The sequence below is a fragment of the Loxodonta africana genome, chromosome 11 (assembly GCF_030014295.1).
Source record: "Loxodonta africana isolate mLoxAfr1 chromosome 11, mLoxAfr1.hap2, whole genome shotgun sequence".
NCBI classification, from domain to species: Eukaryota; Metazoa; Chordata; class Mammalia; order Proboscidea; family Elephantidae; genus Loxodonta; species Loxodonta africana.
The window spans coordinates 103968736-103985794 of record NC_087352.1 but is presented as its reverse complement, the minus strand read 5'-3'; the positions used below and the strand labels follow the sequence as shown (position 1 = coordinate 103985794).

The 17059-nt window shown below is 43.9% G+C and overlaps 1 protein-coding gene across 1 annotated transcript in view; it reads left to right on the top strand.

The window, feature by feature from the left end:
- Window positions 1–17059, top strand: part of PIEZO2 (piezo type mechanosensitive ion channel component 2) — a 656646-nt gene that overhangs the window by 594614 nt on the left and 44973 nt on the right. The window contains exons 35-43 of the mRNA XM_064294736.1: window positions 15–74; window positions 1857–2023; window positions 2837–3003; window positions 7259–7426; window positions 10032–10433; window positions 11018–11276; window positions 12733–12915; window positions 15098–15350; window positions 16185–16317. Of these exons, the coding sequence (XP_064150806.1) occupies window positions 15–74; window positions 1857–2023; window positions 2837–3003; window positions 7259–7426; window positions 10032–10433; window positions 11018–11276; window positions 12733–12915; window positions 15098–15350; window positions 16185–16317 (1792 nt within the window). The remainder of the gene's footprint in view (window positions 1–14; window positions 75–1856; window positions 2024–2836; window positions 3004–7258; window positions 7427–10031; window positions 10434–11017; window positions 11277–12732; window positions 12916–15097; window positions 15351–16184; window positions 16318–17059) is intronic.

The following is a 17059-nucleotide window of genomic DNA, read 5'->3' as shown; positions in this document are numbered from 1 at the left end:
ACACACCTTGGCAGGTCCTGTGGAATGCGAAGGCCGAGAGGATCAACCAATCAAAAAGAAATCTGATGGGCCAGGTAACTTGGGCAGCCTCCTCATTTTGGGAGGGGAAGCCCAGCCTCAGCAGGTCTATGATGTGCTCAGGATTCCGCAGCTGCTGGTGACAGAGCCGGGGTACTTCTAACTCCCAGCCCGTATACAGTACCACTTGGGCTCCACGTAGTGTGTGATGGGTGAGAATTTCTCTGTGCAAAAAAAAAAAAAAATTTTTTTTAAGGCAAAACAAAAGCCTCCAAATCAAATTAAATCATATGTCTCTCTAGTTCTGTATACATGCCGCTGCTTCGCTCTCACAGTTCCAAGAACTCTTTTGTACATTGTTTATCAGTGGAAATGTGCGGGCTTGTTTTCATTGCGCACAAACACTTCCAGGGATGCCACCTGATGGCACACAATGAGACTACGTGCACCTTTAAGGAACCAGAGCGTCAACCTGGCTCACACGTGTGTAGGACCGGATATTCTAACGTTGCTGCGAAGTCCCAGACAGTGAGAGCTGCGAACACTTTACATTGCTCGTGTTGTCTGCCAGGCACTGTACCAAGAGCTTTAGGCACTTAACTTGTTTAACCCTCCTCAAAACTCTCCTCCCCATTTAGCAGATGAGGAAATCAAGGCAGAGAGAGATGAACTAAATCATTCTGATTTTACTATAGCACTTGAGCCTGATTTTCTTTTTACTTGTTTTTTTGGGGGGGGGCGGTGGGGGGAATGATTGGAGCTACTTGCTTTTCCTATTGTTGGAATTGATGGTGGTGGTTTTTAAAATAAACAGCAACACAATTCTTATTTCATTGCCATGTTCACTACGTATTTCCTTTATCAAAGCCAATGATTGAAATAGTTAATAATTCCAAATTTTAAAATGCCAAATAAAGAAATTACCAAGGAACCCAGATTTGGCAGCATGCCTTTCAGAGGTCACGACATGCCAGCTGAGAAACCGTCGATTTATACCCATGAGTGGACAGACTCTTACTTAACGTGGTGTCTTCCCTCTTTTGGTTTGGTCCAGACTCACAGGAGTTAGGTCCCAGCTATGGAAGCTGCTCAGACCTTCATCAGAGATCCGGGAGCTCATGTTTTATTCTTTGAGGGCACTGGGACACCGTTTCATGAACACGATGGAATTCTGAGCAGAGCTAGCCCTTGGCAGACCCTGGGGTCACAGCCACAGCTACGGGAGAGAGCCAGAATCAGAGCCTCCCAGTACATCAGGCATCTCAGGGCTTTCCGTGGATCCAGAGCAGACTGAGCAGAGCTTAATATAACTAAACAATTGTGATGGAGACACTTCAGGGGTACATACAGACATACTCTAAAACAGAAACAGCGTCTGCATTGACCTCTTTACAAAATAGCATTGAAGGTGCTTTGACTGAAATGCAAATGTAGTGGGAAGCCTCAAAGTTTCACTTCATCAGTAGAATTGTTCCCAGCGACAATTATTACTTAAGAAGGAGCCTACACAAAAAGCATTGAAGGGCCCAGTCATCTGGATAGATCCAGCTGTTTCTATCTCTGGGTCAGTGACAGAAATACCTGAATGCAACTTCAGCTATTAGTCAAACCTATTATTATCTATATGCGGACCAGCTTTGCATGATATTCTGATCAAGCGTTAAAATCGTACCCTGGTTTGGGTTTGGCTTTGCTGTTGCCTACGTGGAAGGATGGGCAGGTGGCTCCCTGACTCCAGCACTCCCCACACCACCAAGGAGTGCCAGGTGCCCACTGAGTAGGCAGGCAGTGTTGACGCATTCCATTCCCCTGAGATGTTGCTGGTTCTTTCCTCCCAGATAACATCATCAAGAGGATATTTAATATTTTGAAATTTACCTGGGTCCTGTTTCTGGCAACGGTGGATAGTTTCACTACTTGGCTAAACTCCATTTCAAGGGAGCATATTGATATATCCACAGTTCTGAGAATTGAAAGATGCATGCTGACCAGAGAAATTAAAAAGGTAACACTGTTGGTATAACTCTTTCTGTTTCTTCCCACATTATAAAGACTTTAAAAGTCGATATCCAGAACTCCAAGTAAGAAAAGATAAAATCTTTTCTTTCCAGGCAGTCTTTACCTAACCCCTTTGCTGCTCAGGACATTTAAATCTATTCCATGTTCAGGATTAAGATAAGCAAAACACCCCACCCCTCCTTACTCCCACCCCTGCTCCAGCTTGCTGGTCTGCAGACTCTCTGGTGGCCCGTACAGTATAATGTTGTTTGGTCAGAAACTCCTCCTGAGAAAAATTGGGATCTATGCAGAGCAACAAAATAGAGTCCTACATGATTTACAGAATCGATTTAAAAATAATGGTGTTTTTTATGAAAATGCTACTATGGTTTAGCAAAAATATCTACATATAAGAAGAGATTTCTTGTTTAGAATTACCACTATTACTATTGGGCACCACAAGGAATCCTGGTGGTGCAGTGGTTAAGTGTTTGGCTGCTAAACGAAAGGTTGGTAGTTCGAACCCACCAAACACTCCACAGGAGAAAGATGTGGCAATCTGCTTCCATAAAAATTTCAGCCTAGGAAACCCTACGGGGCAGTTCTACTCTGTCCTATAGAGTCACCAGGAGTTTTTGGTTTTTATTGGGCACCCCTGATTGAATCAGTTGACATCAGCCCCCAGTGTGACTAGCTTTGTTTGCCCCTCTTCAAGGCATGCATGAGCTCTGAGAGGTGTCTGCAAGGAGAAGGGAGATCTGGGGAGTGCCAGGTGGCTGTGCACACACGTGCTTTCCTGAGAACTGTCTCTCCTCCCCAGGGCAACGTTCCAACTCGGGAGAGCGTCCACATGTACTACCAGAACCACATCATGAACCTTTCCCGGGAGTCGGGCCTGGACACCATCGACGAGGCCCCCGGTGCTGCTGCCGAGTTGCAGGCAGCCCAAAGGATGGACAGTCTAGATTCTCATGACAGTATCTCCAGGTACGTCACCTCTGAACAGTAGATTTACTTTTGGCAAAGCAAAATAGGAGAAATGAATGTATGAGATGAACGTTAATGGCAACCACATGGATCCCACCCTCTTCAGGCTATCCTTGTGTGTACAGCAAAGTAAAAGAAATATTGTCCTTCCCTAGGTTGGACCAGATAAAAGCAGATACCAGTAAAAGGCTTTAAGAAATACCTGCGTGAATCCCAGACACAGTGCAGAGACTGGAAAATGAGCCTTCCCTGCCATAGAATTGCTATTTGTGCCAAGGGTTGCATCTTTAGTGCCTTTTAAAAGTGCTGCTCCACAAAGTGTCTTCTACCTTAGGCCTTTTCCTTTCAGAATTGTTACTGTAAGGTCCATGATAGAAGTTCCAGCAGAGGTTCTGCTAGCTGCCGTCTTCTCTGAGGGCTGTGGTCCCTGCATTGTGAAGAACAGGATTGGCATGGGACCCACACACTGGGCGGCAGCGTGTGCCAGCACTAACCACTATGGCTGTGTAACCTCATGGTATCCTTACAGTGCTATGAGGTGTACCACATATCCTGGTATCATTCCTATTTTACAGAAGACAAGTCCAGTTACAGAGAGCTGACATAACTTACCCAGAGCTCCATGGCTAGGAAGATTAGAAAAGGACATATATCTTTAGGAGTTTCAAGATCAAAACATTTATTTCCTAACTGAGATTCTATTTAAGATGACTTAATTCTTGGACTAAAGTAATTGATGATTAGAACAATGTGTCATGGTTATAAAATGTTCTTTTTCATTCTCCTTCTCCCCAAGCCTACACACATTTCTCAATCATTAATTTCCAAAAGCTACAAAGTAAAATTTTAGTATTATGTCATTCAATTGACAAGTGTTAAAGTGTCTCTCTCTTAAAAGCATCCCCCAATCACCATTCTGGACAGGAAGCTTAAATCTTATCCTTTGACGGACTTAGTTGAAATCAAAAGTTATTGATTTTTTACATTTTATTTTTATTTTTACAAACCATGACAACTGCCTTGCTTGTCACACTTCTCTCTAAATCTGCAGATCAATGTGTTTAAACAATGATTTCCTCTTTATTTTCATGCTAAAACTGGAAATCTATTTTTATCCCCATTCTTCCTACTCCAATTCATTTTATTGTGCCCATCCTCTAGGAGTAAGTGGAGACGGTGTGGGCATGCGTAGAAAGGGAAGGGTGTGAGTTGTCACAGTTGGGGATGGTTAAGACGCAGTGAATGTTCAGTACACTTATGCTGCTTTCTGGCTCAGGGGTGAGTGGAGGGAAGAGCTGGAAGATCTGAAAGTCTCCCAATCCACCCACTTTTTAACTTACTTATTACTAAACAACGATTTTTCCAAAAAGAGGGACAGGTAGGATAAGAAAAATGCTGAAATACTTCAGGTTTTCAGAATCTATTTCTGTTTTGCAAAGGTTTTCCATAAAATTTCGAGACTTTCATAGGCCTCATGAATATCACCCATGAGCTGGGCTTGAGAAGATTTACTCTAGAACCAAACCCTGAATCAAACAAATCAAAGAGAATATAGAAAGTGAACTGAAAATAAATTTATCATGAAATAAACTTACATAATTCCTGTGTTAGTGACTTTTTACTCCATGATGATTGACAATATGCCTGATTAAGATATTAAGTAAATATTACAAATCACAACTTGGGGGGGGGCGGGGAGAAGACAGGTTTAAAACAAAACAAAACAAAATCAGATAACTGCCTTTAAATCTGGCCCGAGGTTATCATTATAAAACTATACCCATGGTCAAAAACTGTGAGGTAGGAGATACTTAAATTCATCAATTGCTGTTTAACAAAAACTATCCCTCAAATTATAAAATAGTCAATTAAATAATTTTACTAATAGAAAACCAGCACTTTTAAAATTAATTTTTTATGTATTTTGCTTTTTCCCTCAACCTAAATAAAAGGAAGACACACACAATAGGATTCATTATGCTGTTAGTAAATTAGCCTCTGCATTTGCCCTACTCTTAGTAGGTGACCCACATTTCTAGTTTCCCTGCTTCTAGGGACTTTCACATAGCCAGACAACGTCTATTCGTCTGATCTGGCGTCTATAGGAAGCCGTGCTGATTTCTGCAAAGGCAGTAGTCCTCCCTAGAAGAGATTTCCAGTGCAGGTGCTCCCTCTCAGACACTATTTTCTTCAAATCCAGGTGTTAAAATGACACACTTTTTTTTTTTTTTAATGAGCTCAGATATCATTTACCTTCCCAGAAATAAATTAGCTTAAATTGCTGCAGGAAACATTTCAGTTACATTCTAAGGCGAATTCCCAGTCAGGGAGGGCTGATGAGACTGCTCTGTGCCTGTGGAGCTGTGGACAGAAAACCCCCAGGTGGTGCACCTGGCCACAGGGGCCTTATTGTAAATATCCTCCCCTCTCCTTCAGTTTAAAACTGTCTGAATGATAAATGGATTTCCCTACAAATAACCCAGAATCTTTGGGGTTGTGTGGGTTTTGAAGGTGGGGTGATGTGGCAGTAGAATTCAACCCAAGAATTAAGGGAAACATCACTTTTGGGTTAGAACAGTCAGTTCCCGTGCTTTCAGCCTGCAATCTCCTAAAAATTCAGGGAGTCTCACCCCTAAAAATATGAGGATTCAGTTCCATCATCTCATGAATAGCGAAATTGGAGCCCCCAAAAGGGGTATTGATGTATCCAAAATCCAACAGCCAGTTAAAGGCAGAGTTGGAATGGAAGCCCAGTCCTTTCTGTGCCAGGTCCAGCACTTCTTCTAATCAGTCCTGTTGTCTTCTATTCATTCAGTCCCATCTATACAGTGACAGCTGAAGGGGCGAGGGGCTTTTTTTTTTTTTTTCAGTAGAGACCATTTGAGGGCTCCCCTTTGTCTGCCCACACCCCAATCCCCTTCTCAGCATGTAGCCATGCACAGCAGGATAGCTCCACCCGTGCCCTCCGTGCCCTCTGGGGCTGTAGTTTTACACTTGGAGGCAGAAAAGCCTTTTAACTAGTTCCTTGAGTGAATGGCTCAGAATCCCTCCTCCCCAACTCCGAAAGGCTGGTACATCCTGGTGACTTTCTGTCCTCACGGTCCCTCTGACTGACTGCATGAAGCGGTACAGGTGGGTCACACAGTTAGTGCCACCTGTAGGTCTGCTCAGCCTAACGGGGTCACCCTGAATCCTGAAGGGCCTGCAGACCTGCACCACCTAGTCACCAGTGCTCAGGTTGGAAGATAGGTATTCCTGTCATCTCCCACCTAGGCTCGCTGGAGCTGTTTGTTCTTTCCTCGTAGTTTAACGCTGTCTGAACCGAAATCTTACCTGTGTCATAAATCTTACTTGCTTTTCTCGTTTAGTACCTCACCCAGCAGCATCGGCTTCCTGAGCCTGCCATCATTCCTTCCCTAGTTGTTGCCTAAATGGTAACAGGAGATGAGGACTTTAGTCGACAGGTCCTCTCCCTAATGTCCTCTTCTCAAGATCTAAGACATGATCAAGAAGAAAAATTAGGCAAAATGAAAAGTTAACAGACAAAAAGAAAACGAGCCCTGCCATGGCTAGAGTTCTTTGTTATTTTCTTTGGAGCACTTTATTTTATTTTCATTTCGATGTTGGTTTCTATCCAGTTGCATATCAAACCAGCATCTCTTCTACATGCAAGGTGTCTCGTTTGGCTTAACGGAGCGTCAATTAGAAAACGGGGTGGAACTGCATTTGTTGTAGTCACCCCTCAGCTCCCCTCTCTCATTTTGGAGGCTGTGGTAGAAAAAAAAAAATTGAAATCTTGCATGCAGACCTTTACATGAGCAGATATTTCTGCTTAGGCGATTTGGTTACAAAATGCTCCCACTGAACTCAAAATTGGGAGCTCCAAATAAAGCATATTTTATTTTCTTTAGGGGGGAAAAAAAATCCTCTGTTGCAGAGTTAGAATTATGGAAATTCTGATTTGTAAAAGAAAGTTTGGGACTTGTAGTTATTCTGTTTCCTTGTCCCAACCACAGTTGCATTTTGTAATTTATCACAAGCCAGTATGTTTTCTTAAATTCGATAATCTTGTGTTTTATTATCCCGCCAAACAGGTCCTTTCCTGTCTCTGGCCTTTGTGTGATGGTCATTATCGTTGGTGTTGGTGTTGTGTGTGGTTTGCTGCATGGCCGTATGTGGGTCAATTGATCCATGTGTGAACTGATCTACCACTGGTGTTTTAACACTGTGTCTCTGTAACTGTTTGCGCTGCTAGCTGCTACACTGAAGCAACCATGCTGTTCTCAAGGCAGTCTACCCTTGATGATTTAGATGGACCAGACACTGTTCCTAAAACCAGTGAGCGGGCTCGACCTAGGCTCCGTAAAATGTTCAGCATGGATGCGTCCTCGTCATCAGCTGACAGTGGCAGTTTAGCATCAAGGTGCTTAACTCATGCATGCTTCGTTTCCTCATTTTATCACCTCCCCCTCTGTGTGTTGCAAACCTAGGTTCTTTTGATGTCTGTTTGTTTGTTTGTTTTTAAAGAATTTGCATGCCTAACAAAAGCATAACCACCTCTCTTTCTGAGACTTAGTATAGTTCTCAGGAAAGTATTATGTTAAACTAACCGCTTCTTAGTTTCTGTCAGGGATTTCACAAAGTTCTCATTACTAACATTGTCCTCTATTTTTAAAGTATTTCACTGTTTCCATTTTCAAAACCCATAAGCATGTTCTCCTGTTAATGTAGAGCTTATGCAGGCAGCCCTGAAAGGGGGGCGATCTGTCAGGAAAGGTAGGAAACTTTTTCTCCTGCTTTTATGAAAAGATACGTGCAGTAGAAAAAGATCTGAAAATCTGCCATATGCATTCAGCTTTAGTTGATACAGGAAAAACCCTGTCCACATTGTATGTGCATAACTAACACAAAAGTCAGAATATATTTTATCATTGGCTTTTGAAAAAAATATTACTATCACCTTTGAACAAAGTTTGTTCTTTGAGAAAAATCATTTCTAAACAATAAGAATTATTGTTCATTCCTAAATAATCATTCAGAAATCAAGTTGTTTGCATACAACCCATAAACTTGGTTTTGAGTCCCCTTAGAGTGTTGGCAGGAGCTTGGACCCACCAGAGCCATTCAGCTCCTCCTGACACCAGAATGGCCCGATCCAAAGCCAACTGCACTCTGAGTACTTACAGCGGCAGAGCAGACAGCGCCACCTCCCTGTGCTGGCAGCTACCTGTCTTAATCCTGCGCTGCAGTGCACACGGTGGTACATCCTTGGCAGACACGTGCTCTGCTGTGCACCTGCTCAGCCCAGAAGGCACCCTCGGCCTCTCAGGGCCGGATCCAGTCATCCTGGAAGTTAGACATGGTGTGGGGTTGACTCCAGAGGTCTGAAAGGTCCCTGTGTTGATGGGTCAATTTCACAGTCATCGTAGGAGGCTGTGTCTTATTGAGATAAGTCTGAGCAAAACCCCACATTGGCCCGCCATTCCCAGAGCCCTAGGATATTGAACACCTGAGTAAATCAAGTTCCTCGGTCACAGGATGCCAGGAAGTGCTTTGCCTTAGTCTCATTCATTCATTTGTTGACATGTCAAACTGGCATCTGTGACAAGAAAAATGGATCCAACTGTGCACTTGAGAACCGCAGAGCTTAGGGACCCTGGATGATGATCATATATGGCATTGAGATAACAACAGTACATCTCTGAGAGTCTGAGAGACTGCAGGCCAGATTCCAAGTATCCAGATCATTTCTGTCCCCTCTCCCTTTTGGGGACTGGACTCAAGGCATGCCATGAGCTTCACTGGTGTGGCTGCTCTAGTTTTACGTCTAACGTCTCCTGCAGGACCTGGCAGGCAAAGTTGGGGAGAGAGAAATGTAAGAAGGAGACAAAGAGTACAGAGGAAAAGAGCAGAACGTGAAGTCAGAGTAGAAAAGCTTATGGAAAATGAACACAGAAGGAAATCAGTTGAAGTAGTTGAGAGGAGAGAGAACAGGTGTACATTCTGCGGGGGTGGGGGGAGGGGTAAGGGACAAGCAGTTAAAAGGGAGAAGGGCCAAGGAGAAAGTCACCCTGGGGAAAAGAAAGAATGATGGGCTTTTCCATGTGTGGAAGCCCTGCTGGTGTAGTGGTTAAGAGCCTTGGCTGCTAACCAAAAGGTCGGCAGTTCAAATCCACCACGTGTTCCTTGGAAACTCTATGGGGCAGTTCTACTCTGTCCTATAGGGTCGCTATGAGTCCGAATTGACTCGACCTCAGTGGGTTTGGTTTGGTTTTTGGTTTTTCCATGTACAGAAAAAACACATATTTTCCATGTATAAGCTAAGGAAAATCAGTGGGAAATGGTGGGGAGCTAGAGAGATGGTGAAAACTCAATTGAATGTAATCATTACAATAAGCAAAAGGAATGAATGGAAAAGCAGGGAAGAGAAAAAAATGCTAAAAGGGTGTGGCATTTTAAATAAAGCATGCAGTGATTTCGTTTAGCAAGGTTTTATCATTCCTCTGGGCCAGTCATCCCCTACAGGTCTGGGTGCGTCCATTGTGTAGGACAGAAAGTAGAATACATCTTGGTCAAAGCCTACATCACAAAACTGGCCAGGCTTATCACATCCATATAAGCTTTTAAAATATAGTTTAAAATACATGTATAGCTATGCTACAGTAAGTATGTCCTGATCTGGAAATAAACACTGGAGTTCATAGCTGTGAATCTTGATACTATCTTTTTTTTTTTAATGTGCATAAAGTAGGTTTGGCTCCTTGTGAACCACGTGAGTTGCTATGGTTTTAAGCTCTATCGACTTTTTCTCCTGAGAGACAGCTGTTTGCGTTTTCTGCGGAGAAGCAGGTAATGAATATACTGAAGGAGCAAAGCAGATGGAATGCAGAAAACAAATGGGGGATTTGGTTTTTTCCCATGCCTCCATTTTGACTGGGGAGTTCTGCTAAGGTCGCTTCACAACTTGAAAGCACGCGGAGTACTCTTGAGGTTGAGACAGGATTCTGTGCCCCTCTGTCTCCTGACAGCGAGCCCACGCAGTGCACCATGCTGTACTCCCGCCAGGGGACCACGGAGACCATCGAGGAAGTGGAGGCCGAGCAAGAAGAGGAGCTGGTGGGCCCGGCGCCTGAGCTCGAGGATGCGGACGATGAGTATGAGGCTGAGGATGAGGCGGGGGCCGAGGAGGTCTCCCTCACCCCTGACGCCGAGTTGCCACAGTACTCCACCATGGATGGGGATGTGGAGGCACCACCGTCCTACAGCAAGGCTGTCAGCTTTGAGCGCCTCTCGTTTGGCTCACAGGAGGACTCCACAGGCAAGAACCTCATGGCGGTTAGCCCGGACGACAGCCGCACAGACAGAATGGAGTCGAGCGTCTTACCTCCCTTGACACATGAGCTGACAGCCAGTGAGCTGCTTCTGAACAAGTAAGAGCCCAGTAAGCAGAAAAGACAGTTACCATTGAGTTGACTCCAACTTAGGCATCCCCGTGTGCGTCAGAGTAGAACTGCACTCCGTAAGGTGTTCAGTGGCTGCTTTTTCAGAAGGAGATTGCCAGACCTTTCTTTCAAAGTGCCTATGGGTGGACTGGAGCCTGCAGCCTTTTGGTTAGCAGCTGAATGCGTTAACCATTTGCACCACCCAGTGAACCCTCAGCAAGCAGAGCAACACTACATAGAAATAATCACTTAAAGGTGGACTGAATTTTATGTAAAGAAAAACTCATGCAAAAAAAAGCTTAACTAGACATTTAGAGGAAACAGATATAAGCTTCAGTACTTCTGTGACTGCATGATAGAAGTAGAAAAGCCTTCACTAACTCACGTTGAGTCATCTTTCCCTAATAAAGTCTGATATTAGGAAGGTCTGGATCCATAGGTTGTCTCCAGGAGAAATACAAGGGGCGTAGGACATGTAGGGGTGGGTGCAGCAGAAAGGATCAGGCAAAATGAAAAGAAGTAATTTGGAGAAATTAAAAACAACTGTATTATCATGCGGTTTATTTTTACAGGATGTTTCGTGACGATGAGCTAGAAGAGTCAGAAAAGTTCTATGTTGCCCAGCCGCGATTCTTGCTGCTTTTTTACGCCATGTACAACACTCTAGTGGCCCGCTCAGAAATGGTGTGCTATTTCGTGATCATTCTCAACCACATGGTCTCTGCCTCCATGATCACCCTCGTGCTCCCCATCCTTATCTTCCTTTGGGCCATGCTGTCTGTCCCAAGGCCCAGCAGGCGGTTCTGGATGATGGCCATTGTCTACACAGAGGTATGGGTTGATAGAGCCCTCTGCTCAGCACTCGGGAAGCCCACAGCTTTGTCCCTGAGCGCTTCTGCTCCAGGGGCCTGCCCTGACTCCTGAAAAGGAACAACTAGTTGGATGAATATTCTTAGAAGCACAAGTGATTATAACTAACAGTTACTTAGTGCTGGCAATTTCACATATTTTTTCACATTTAGTCCTGCACAAAATAGGTACTAATGTCATTCCCATTTAACAGATAAGGAAACAGCTTTACCGAGATTAAATAATTGCCTCACAAATGCTCAGCTAGGGAGTGGTGAAGTAGGCTTTTGAACCCTAGTTGACAGACCTGGAATATTAACCACTAAGATAATAACAGCCTCATTCAGACTCGAACATACTGCCTGGCACTGGTGGGAGTTCAGGGAGGTACATGGGATTAAACTAAACCAAACCCATTGCCATCGACTCAATTCATTGCCATCAAGTCGATTCAACTCAGAGCAACCCTATAGGACAGAGTAGAACTGCCCTATAGGGTTTCCAAGGACCTGCTGGTGGATTCGAACTCCCAACCTTTTGGTTAGCAGCCAAACACTTAACCACTGCATCACCAGGGCTCCTGGAATTAAACAGTACAGTACAATACAGTAAAGTGCTTTGAGTATAGCTTGATGTAGCATACGTATTTTCTATTTTTAAACCTGTAAGCCAGTTTCCACTCATCAAATTATAAATGAGCTCCCATTTAAAATCTGCATCACTGGAGGGGAGAATTGCCAGCTGGTTTTCATCACACGTGAGGGAGCAGGTGGCACGCTGCCAGATGATACAGACCACCTTCTCTCCTGCCTTATTAAAGAGGGAGATCACACATTCCCAGGAAAACTACAACATTGGAAACAAAAACAAGACTCGGCAGACTTTGCATTGTGGGGTACTTTGCCCAAAGCTCACGGCCAGCTCAATGGGCAAGCTTTCGTTTCATTTATTTTTATTTGTTTTTGAGAACTTCCAATGAGCAATAACGTGGTGAGAAAAAAGAGATAGGAGGAAACTGAAAATTACGTACATGAAAGCTCTGCGGTTTGCTCATAAAGATTACAAATTAAAGCAGCATGTAAAACAGAAACATGTATGTTTCTGAGCAAGTTTGTCCAAATTACCATATTTTAATAGATGAATAATTATGTGAATATCTAACTAAATCAGTGTCGGTCAACTCCTCCAAAATACCGGAAGTGAACCATCTTTTAACGCAGTGGTGTGAGTAACCACGTGTGGGAGTGAGATACTGCTCTGGCTATAAAGCAAACCATCTGTAAGGAAGATAATGAGCTTACTCCACAACCGCGTGTGCGTTCCCACCTTCGAAGCTGTGAAGTGGGCACTGCTTGCTTAATTTTTTTTATATTCCTGTTTCTAATACATAAGTACTCCTAAAAGAAGTAATCATCATTTTTCTACCATTTGCATTTAGGTGGCAATCGTGGTCAAATATTTCTTCCAATTTGGGTTCTTTCCCTGGAATAAGAACTTGGAACTGTACAAAGATAAGCCTTACCACCCACCAAATATCATAGGAGTGGAAAAGAAGGAAGGCTATGTCCTTTATGACCTCATTCAGCTCCTGGCTCTGTTCTTCCATCGATCAATTCTGAAGGTACTGCATGTGAATGGTTGACCCACATGTATTTCTGTTAAGAGCCGCCTGGTCAATTTTCCTGGGGAGCCTAAGCATTAGGATTGGTCATGGGGCCTTCTGCTCATGTGCTCTTTTCTTGTTTGTTTGTTTAAACAGAAAGTTGTGCTCATTTAAAGGGACATTTTTACAAACACTGTGGTGCCCAATAATGGAACTTGTAAGGAACCTAGGAGAAAATGTCCCCATGGTTTTATCCTGGGATGAACATGCCACAGTTAATCCATATTTGTGGAGAATTGCCAGAATGTTGTGCAGTATCTTAATGCCAAACACATTGAATTCTACCCCTAGTTTAAGCCAAACACGAGGGAGCTGCCATTTGGGGAGGGTCATCTTGCCTCTCATCTCCACCCTAACTTCTGCCTACCTTCTTCCAGTAGAACTGCTTGTGTTGGGTAGTTTCTTGTCATGAAATCATAGGCTTTAATGAGAGACCACATACTGAATGGTCACAGGAAGCCCAGGGCTATGCTTTCTATAAGTGTATTTTTGAGGAGCCATTCATTATACTGCCCTATAAAGACCCTTAAGGAGCACTGGTAGCACAGTGGTTAAAGCACTCAACTGCTAACCAAAAGGTCAGTGGTTCAAAACCACTAGCAGCTCCTCAGGAGAAAGATGTGGCAGTCTGCTTCCATAAAGATTTACAGCCTTGGAAACCGTATGGGGTCACTAGGAATCAGCATTGACTAGACAGCAGTAGTTTTTTTTAATAAAGACCTTTATGGGGAAAGAGTCTTTTCTCATGCCCAGTAACTATTGTCCTTCTCCTGAGTACCTGTATGATTTTTTTTCTTCACACATGGTGAATTGTGAGCTAAGCCTGTAAATATGCCACTCAACTCTAAAAAATGGAAATTACTGCCTAGCATACATTCATGTATTAATATGCCTGTTGGCACAACTTTACTTTCTCTTATTTCAGATTGTCTCCTTCTATAAAACACTTTAGATTCATTTTGGCTGGTAATATGAAAAATGCGTTTAAGAATAATAAATTTTTTACAAGAAGAAAAAAACTACCCTGTAGCTTTTTAAAAATTCAGCCTTTTAAAAATGCTTCTATGAAAACCAAACAACTAAAACTGTATAGAAATTTCAAAAGTGGTTTAAACTTTCCTTGCTGTAATTCTTATAATTAACTGGAAGAATTAATAAACTTAAATAAATATGCTACTGAGAAAGTGGTGAAAGAATTGAGATAAGTTAAAATGTCAGAAAACTTTTTAAGTGATTTGAATACAAATCAGTATAAACTAAAAAATCCCACTATGAAAAGCTGAAATGTTTGTTATGTTTCTAAGAAGGATATGTTCATTTAATATGGTAAAGGAAGTAATATATTCATATTTAGGACTCACCTGTAAGTTAGGTGACTTTGTCTTTGGGTGGCTTGAACCAGCTGGTTTGTGACATATTGGCCTGGAGATCTTAGCCTCTGAAGTCCGAGTTGGAAGAAGACCCTCTGGCCTGGGCACCTCGGATACAGTGAGCCCCTGGAGGTCTCCACCCCCAGTAACAAGAAGGCCGTCTCAGGGCAGCTGTGGTCCAGGGAGCATCTCGCTCCAGCAGGATCCCTGGTTTCCAGCCATGCCTCCTCCTCACTTGTCCAACTCCTCTGATCCAGCTTCCTTGCAGCAGAAAGCAGGCTCGCAGAACACAGTGTGGTCTTGAAAGCACTGGTGGGCCATCATTTTTGAATTGAGTGTCTGCAGATTTGTTTCTGATTTCCACAGTGGGCAATTCAAGGATTCACATCTTTCTTTGCAGGCTAGGGTGAGGGAAAATCATCATTCAAGTAAAGACATTTGGTGAGCATGGGGTGGTGAGGCTAAGTTCACCAACTGATACGTCAAATGCTAGCCTCCAGGAAAGCACATGGACAGATATATTGTAGAAAGCAGTGTTGCTCAAGAAACAAATTAAATGAGTTTCCTTTCATCTTGGCTGTATCGGCCAAACAATATGTGTCTCCATCTCAATTACTTATCTACACACACCCCACTGCATTTGACTAGCCCATTACAGAGCTCTAGAATCTTAGAAAGATTGGTTCTCCAATCTTGAGGGGTAGCCTGCCTGACTCGCTATTGCAGGTCAGGCACTACGGCCTGAATTGCGCCTTTTTATGCTTTCTCAGTGTCATGGTTTGTGGGATGAAGATGACATCATCGAGGGTGGCACCAACAAGGACGAATCAGAAGACGAGCTCTCACTCAGTCACGGCAGAAGGGACTCCTCTGACTCCCTGAAGTCCATCAACCTGGCAGCCTCGGTGGAATCAGTGCACGTACACTTCCCGGAGCAGCAGACGGCCATCCGGAGGGAGAGCTCCAGCTGCAGCTCTCAGGCGTCCCAGACCTCCAACTTTTCCTCAAACAAGTCCAAAAGAGGTATCTGTTACAGCGTATCCCTGCCTTCGTACCTGGTGCCAGTGGGTTGGGGCAGGCGGTTTGTTGGGGGTGCTATCAGAAGACAGATCCCGTGGTGTGAAAGAAATTGCTTGGGAATCAGGCAGGCCAGCAGTCCAGTCCTGGCGTGGCTGTGTGAGCTGGGCAGTCACCCCATTGATCACGTCTGATTCTGCTCTGGTCCCAGGGTTTCAGCCAGTTGTGGAAAACGGCCATCACACCACCTTGTGCCCAGCACAAGAGAGCTTTGAAATCACACCCAGAGATCCTGCTAGGTGTGCCCAGAGTGCTGCAGGTGACAGTGTGTTGTGAAATGTGTTTAATCAGTGGGAACTTTCAGCTAGAATACCTAGTTATTTCCTAAGCTAGTTATTAATTTTGTAGTAAATAGTGAGTATGACCAAAAGGTCAGCGTGCGCTGCAGGCAGCCACTGTTTGGGGAATCGGACTTTTGCACTTGTGGTACTGACGTCTGAAGCTTTCAAACACACGAGCGGTGTGTGATGGTCCTCAGAACCCTGCTCGGGGCAGACCCTGCCGGGTCATGCCATGTTCATTTTGCAGTGAGAGGAATGAGAACGTGGAAAAGGCCAGCACATAGCCTCAGCCAGGGCAACCCACATATCTACTTCCCCGTGAAGGAAAGTGGTGCCCAGAGTCCACGTGGCTCAGCATCACTCTTAAGGCCACCTGTGTGTTCACATTCTCCCAACAGATTCACGCACTCCATGTGCCATGTGGCTCCAAGTGCTGTTGTCGTGTTCATGCTGACGCACCTGTTCCTCATGATACACCTTGGTTTCTTTCTATTTCTAGGCAGCACAAGTACCCGAAATAGCAGTCAAAAAGGAAGCAGTGTTTTGAGCATTAAGCAAAAAAGCAAAAGGGAACTCTATATGGAAAAATTTCGGGAACATTTCATCAAAGCAAAAGCATTTACCATAAAAAAGTGAGTAAGTAAAAATATTTGGGTTGTGTGTTTTATTTTAGGGCAGGAGAAAGTGTATTAATCATTTCATATAAGCCAGAGGTCAAGAGCAAGTGACTTCTCATCATAAATTTCATATCATCCTCTTAAAGAAGAATAAAATGATCCATTACTGTATTGTTTTTAAAATAATTTTTCAGTAAGTGTGGTTAATTTTTATATCCATTGTGGTGAAAACCACGAAGTGGTGAAAACACTTTTTCTAAGTAAACAGAATAGAGAAGTAACTTGAAGGGCTGGCAGCTTGTATTACCATGCGTTATGGTGAATCCAACCAAAACACCAGTTGTCATCTCATCAACTCTGACACATGGCACCCCCAGAGGAGGGGCCTAACACTGTGTGTTAGAGTAGAACTGTGCTCCCTGGTGTTTGCAGTGGCTGGATTTTCAGAATTGATCTCCAAGCCTTTCTTCCAAGGAGCCTTTGGGTGGATGTAACCTCCAAACTTCCAGTTAGCATCTGAGCATGTTAATTGTTTGCATTGCCCAGGGAAATGGCCAGTACCCAGCAAAGTGCCCAGGCCCCATCCAACTGTCAGGCACACAGAGAGGTAGCAGCCATGATCTGGAATGGAAGAGGGGCAGCATGTCTGGGAGCCGAGCCATGAGTGCACCCTGAGACCAGGTGTGCTGTCACTCCCCAGCACAGCCTTGAATTGCAGGCAGAACTGAGAGCAGAGGAGAGGGAGCAGAGGCGGGGC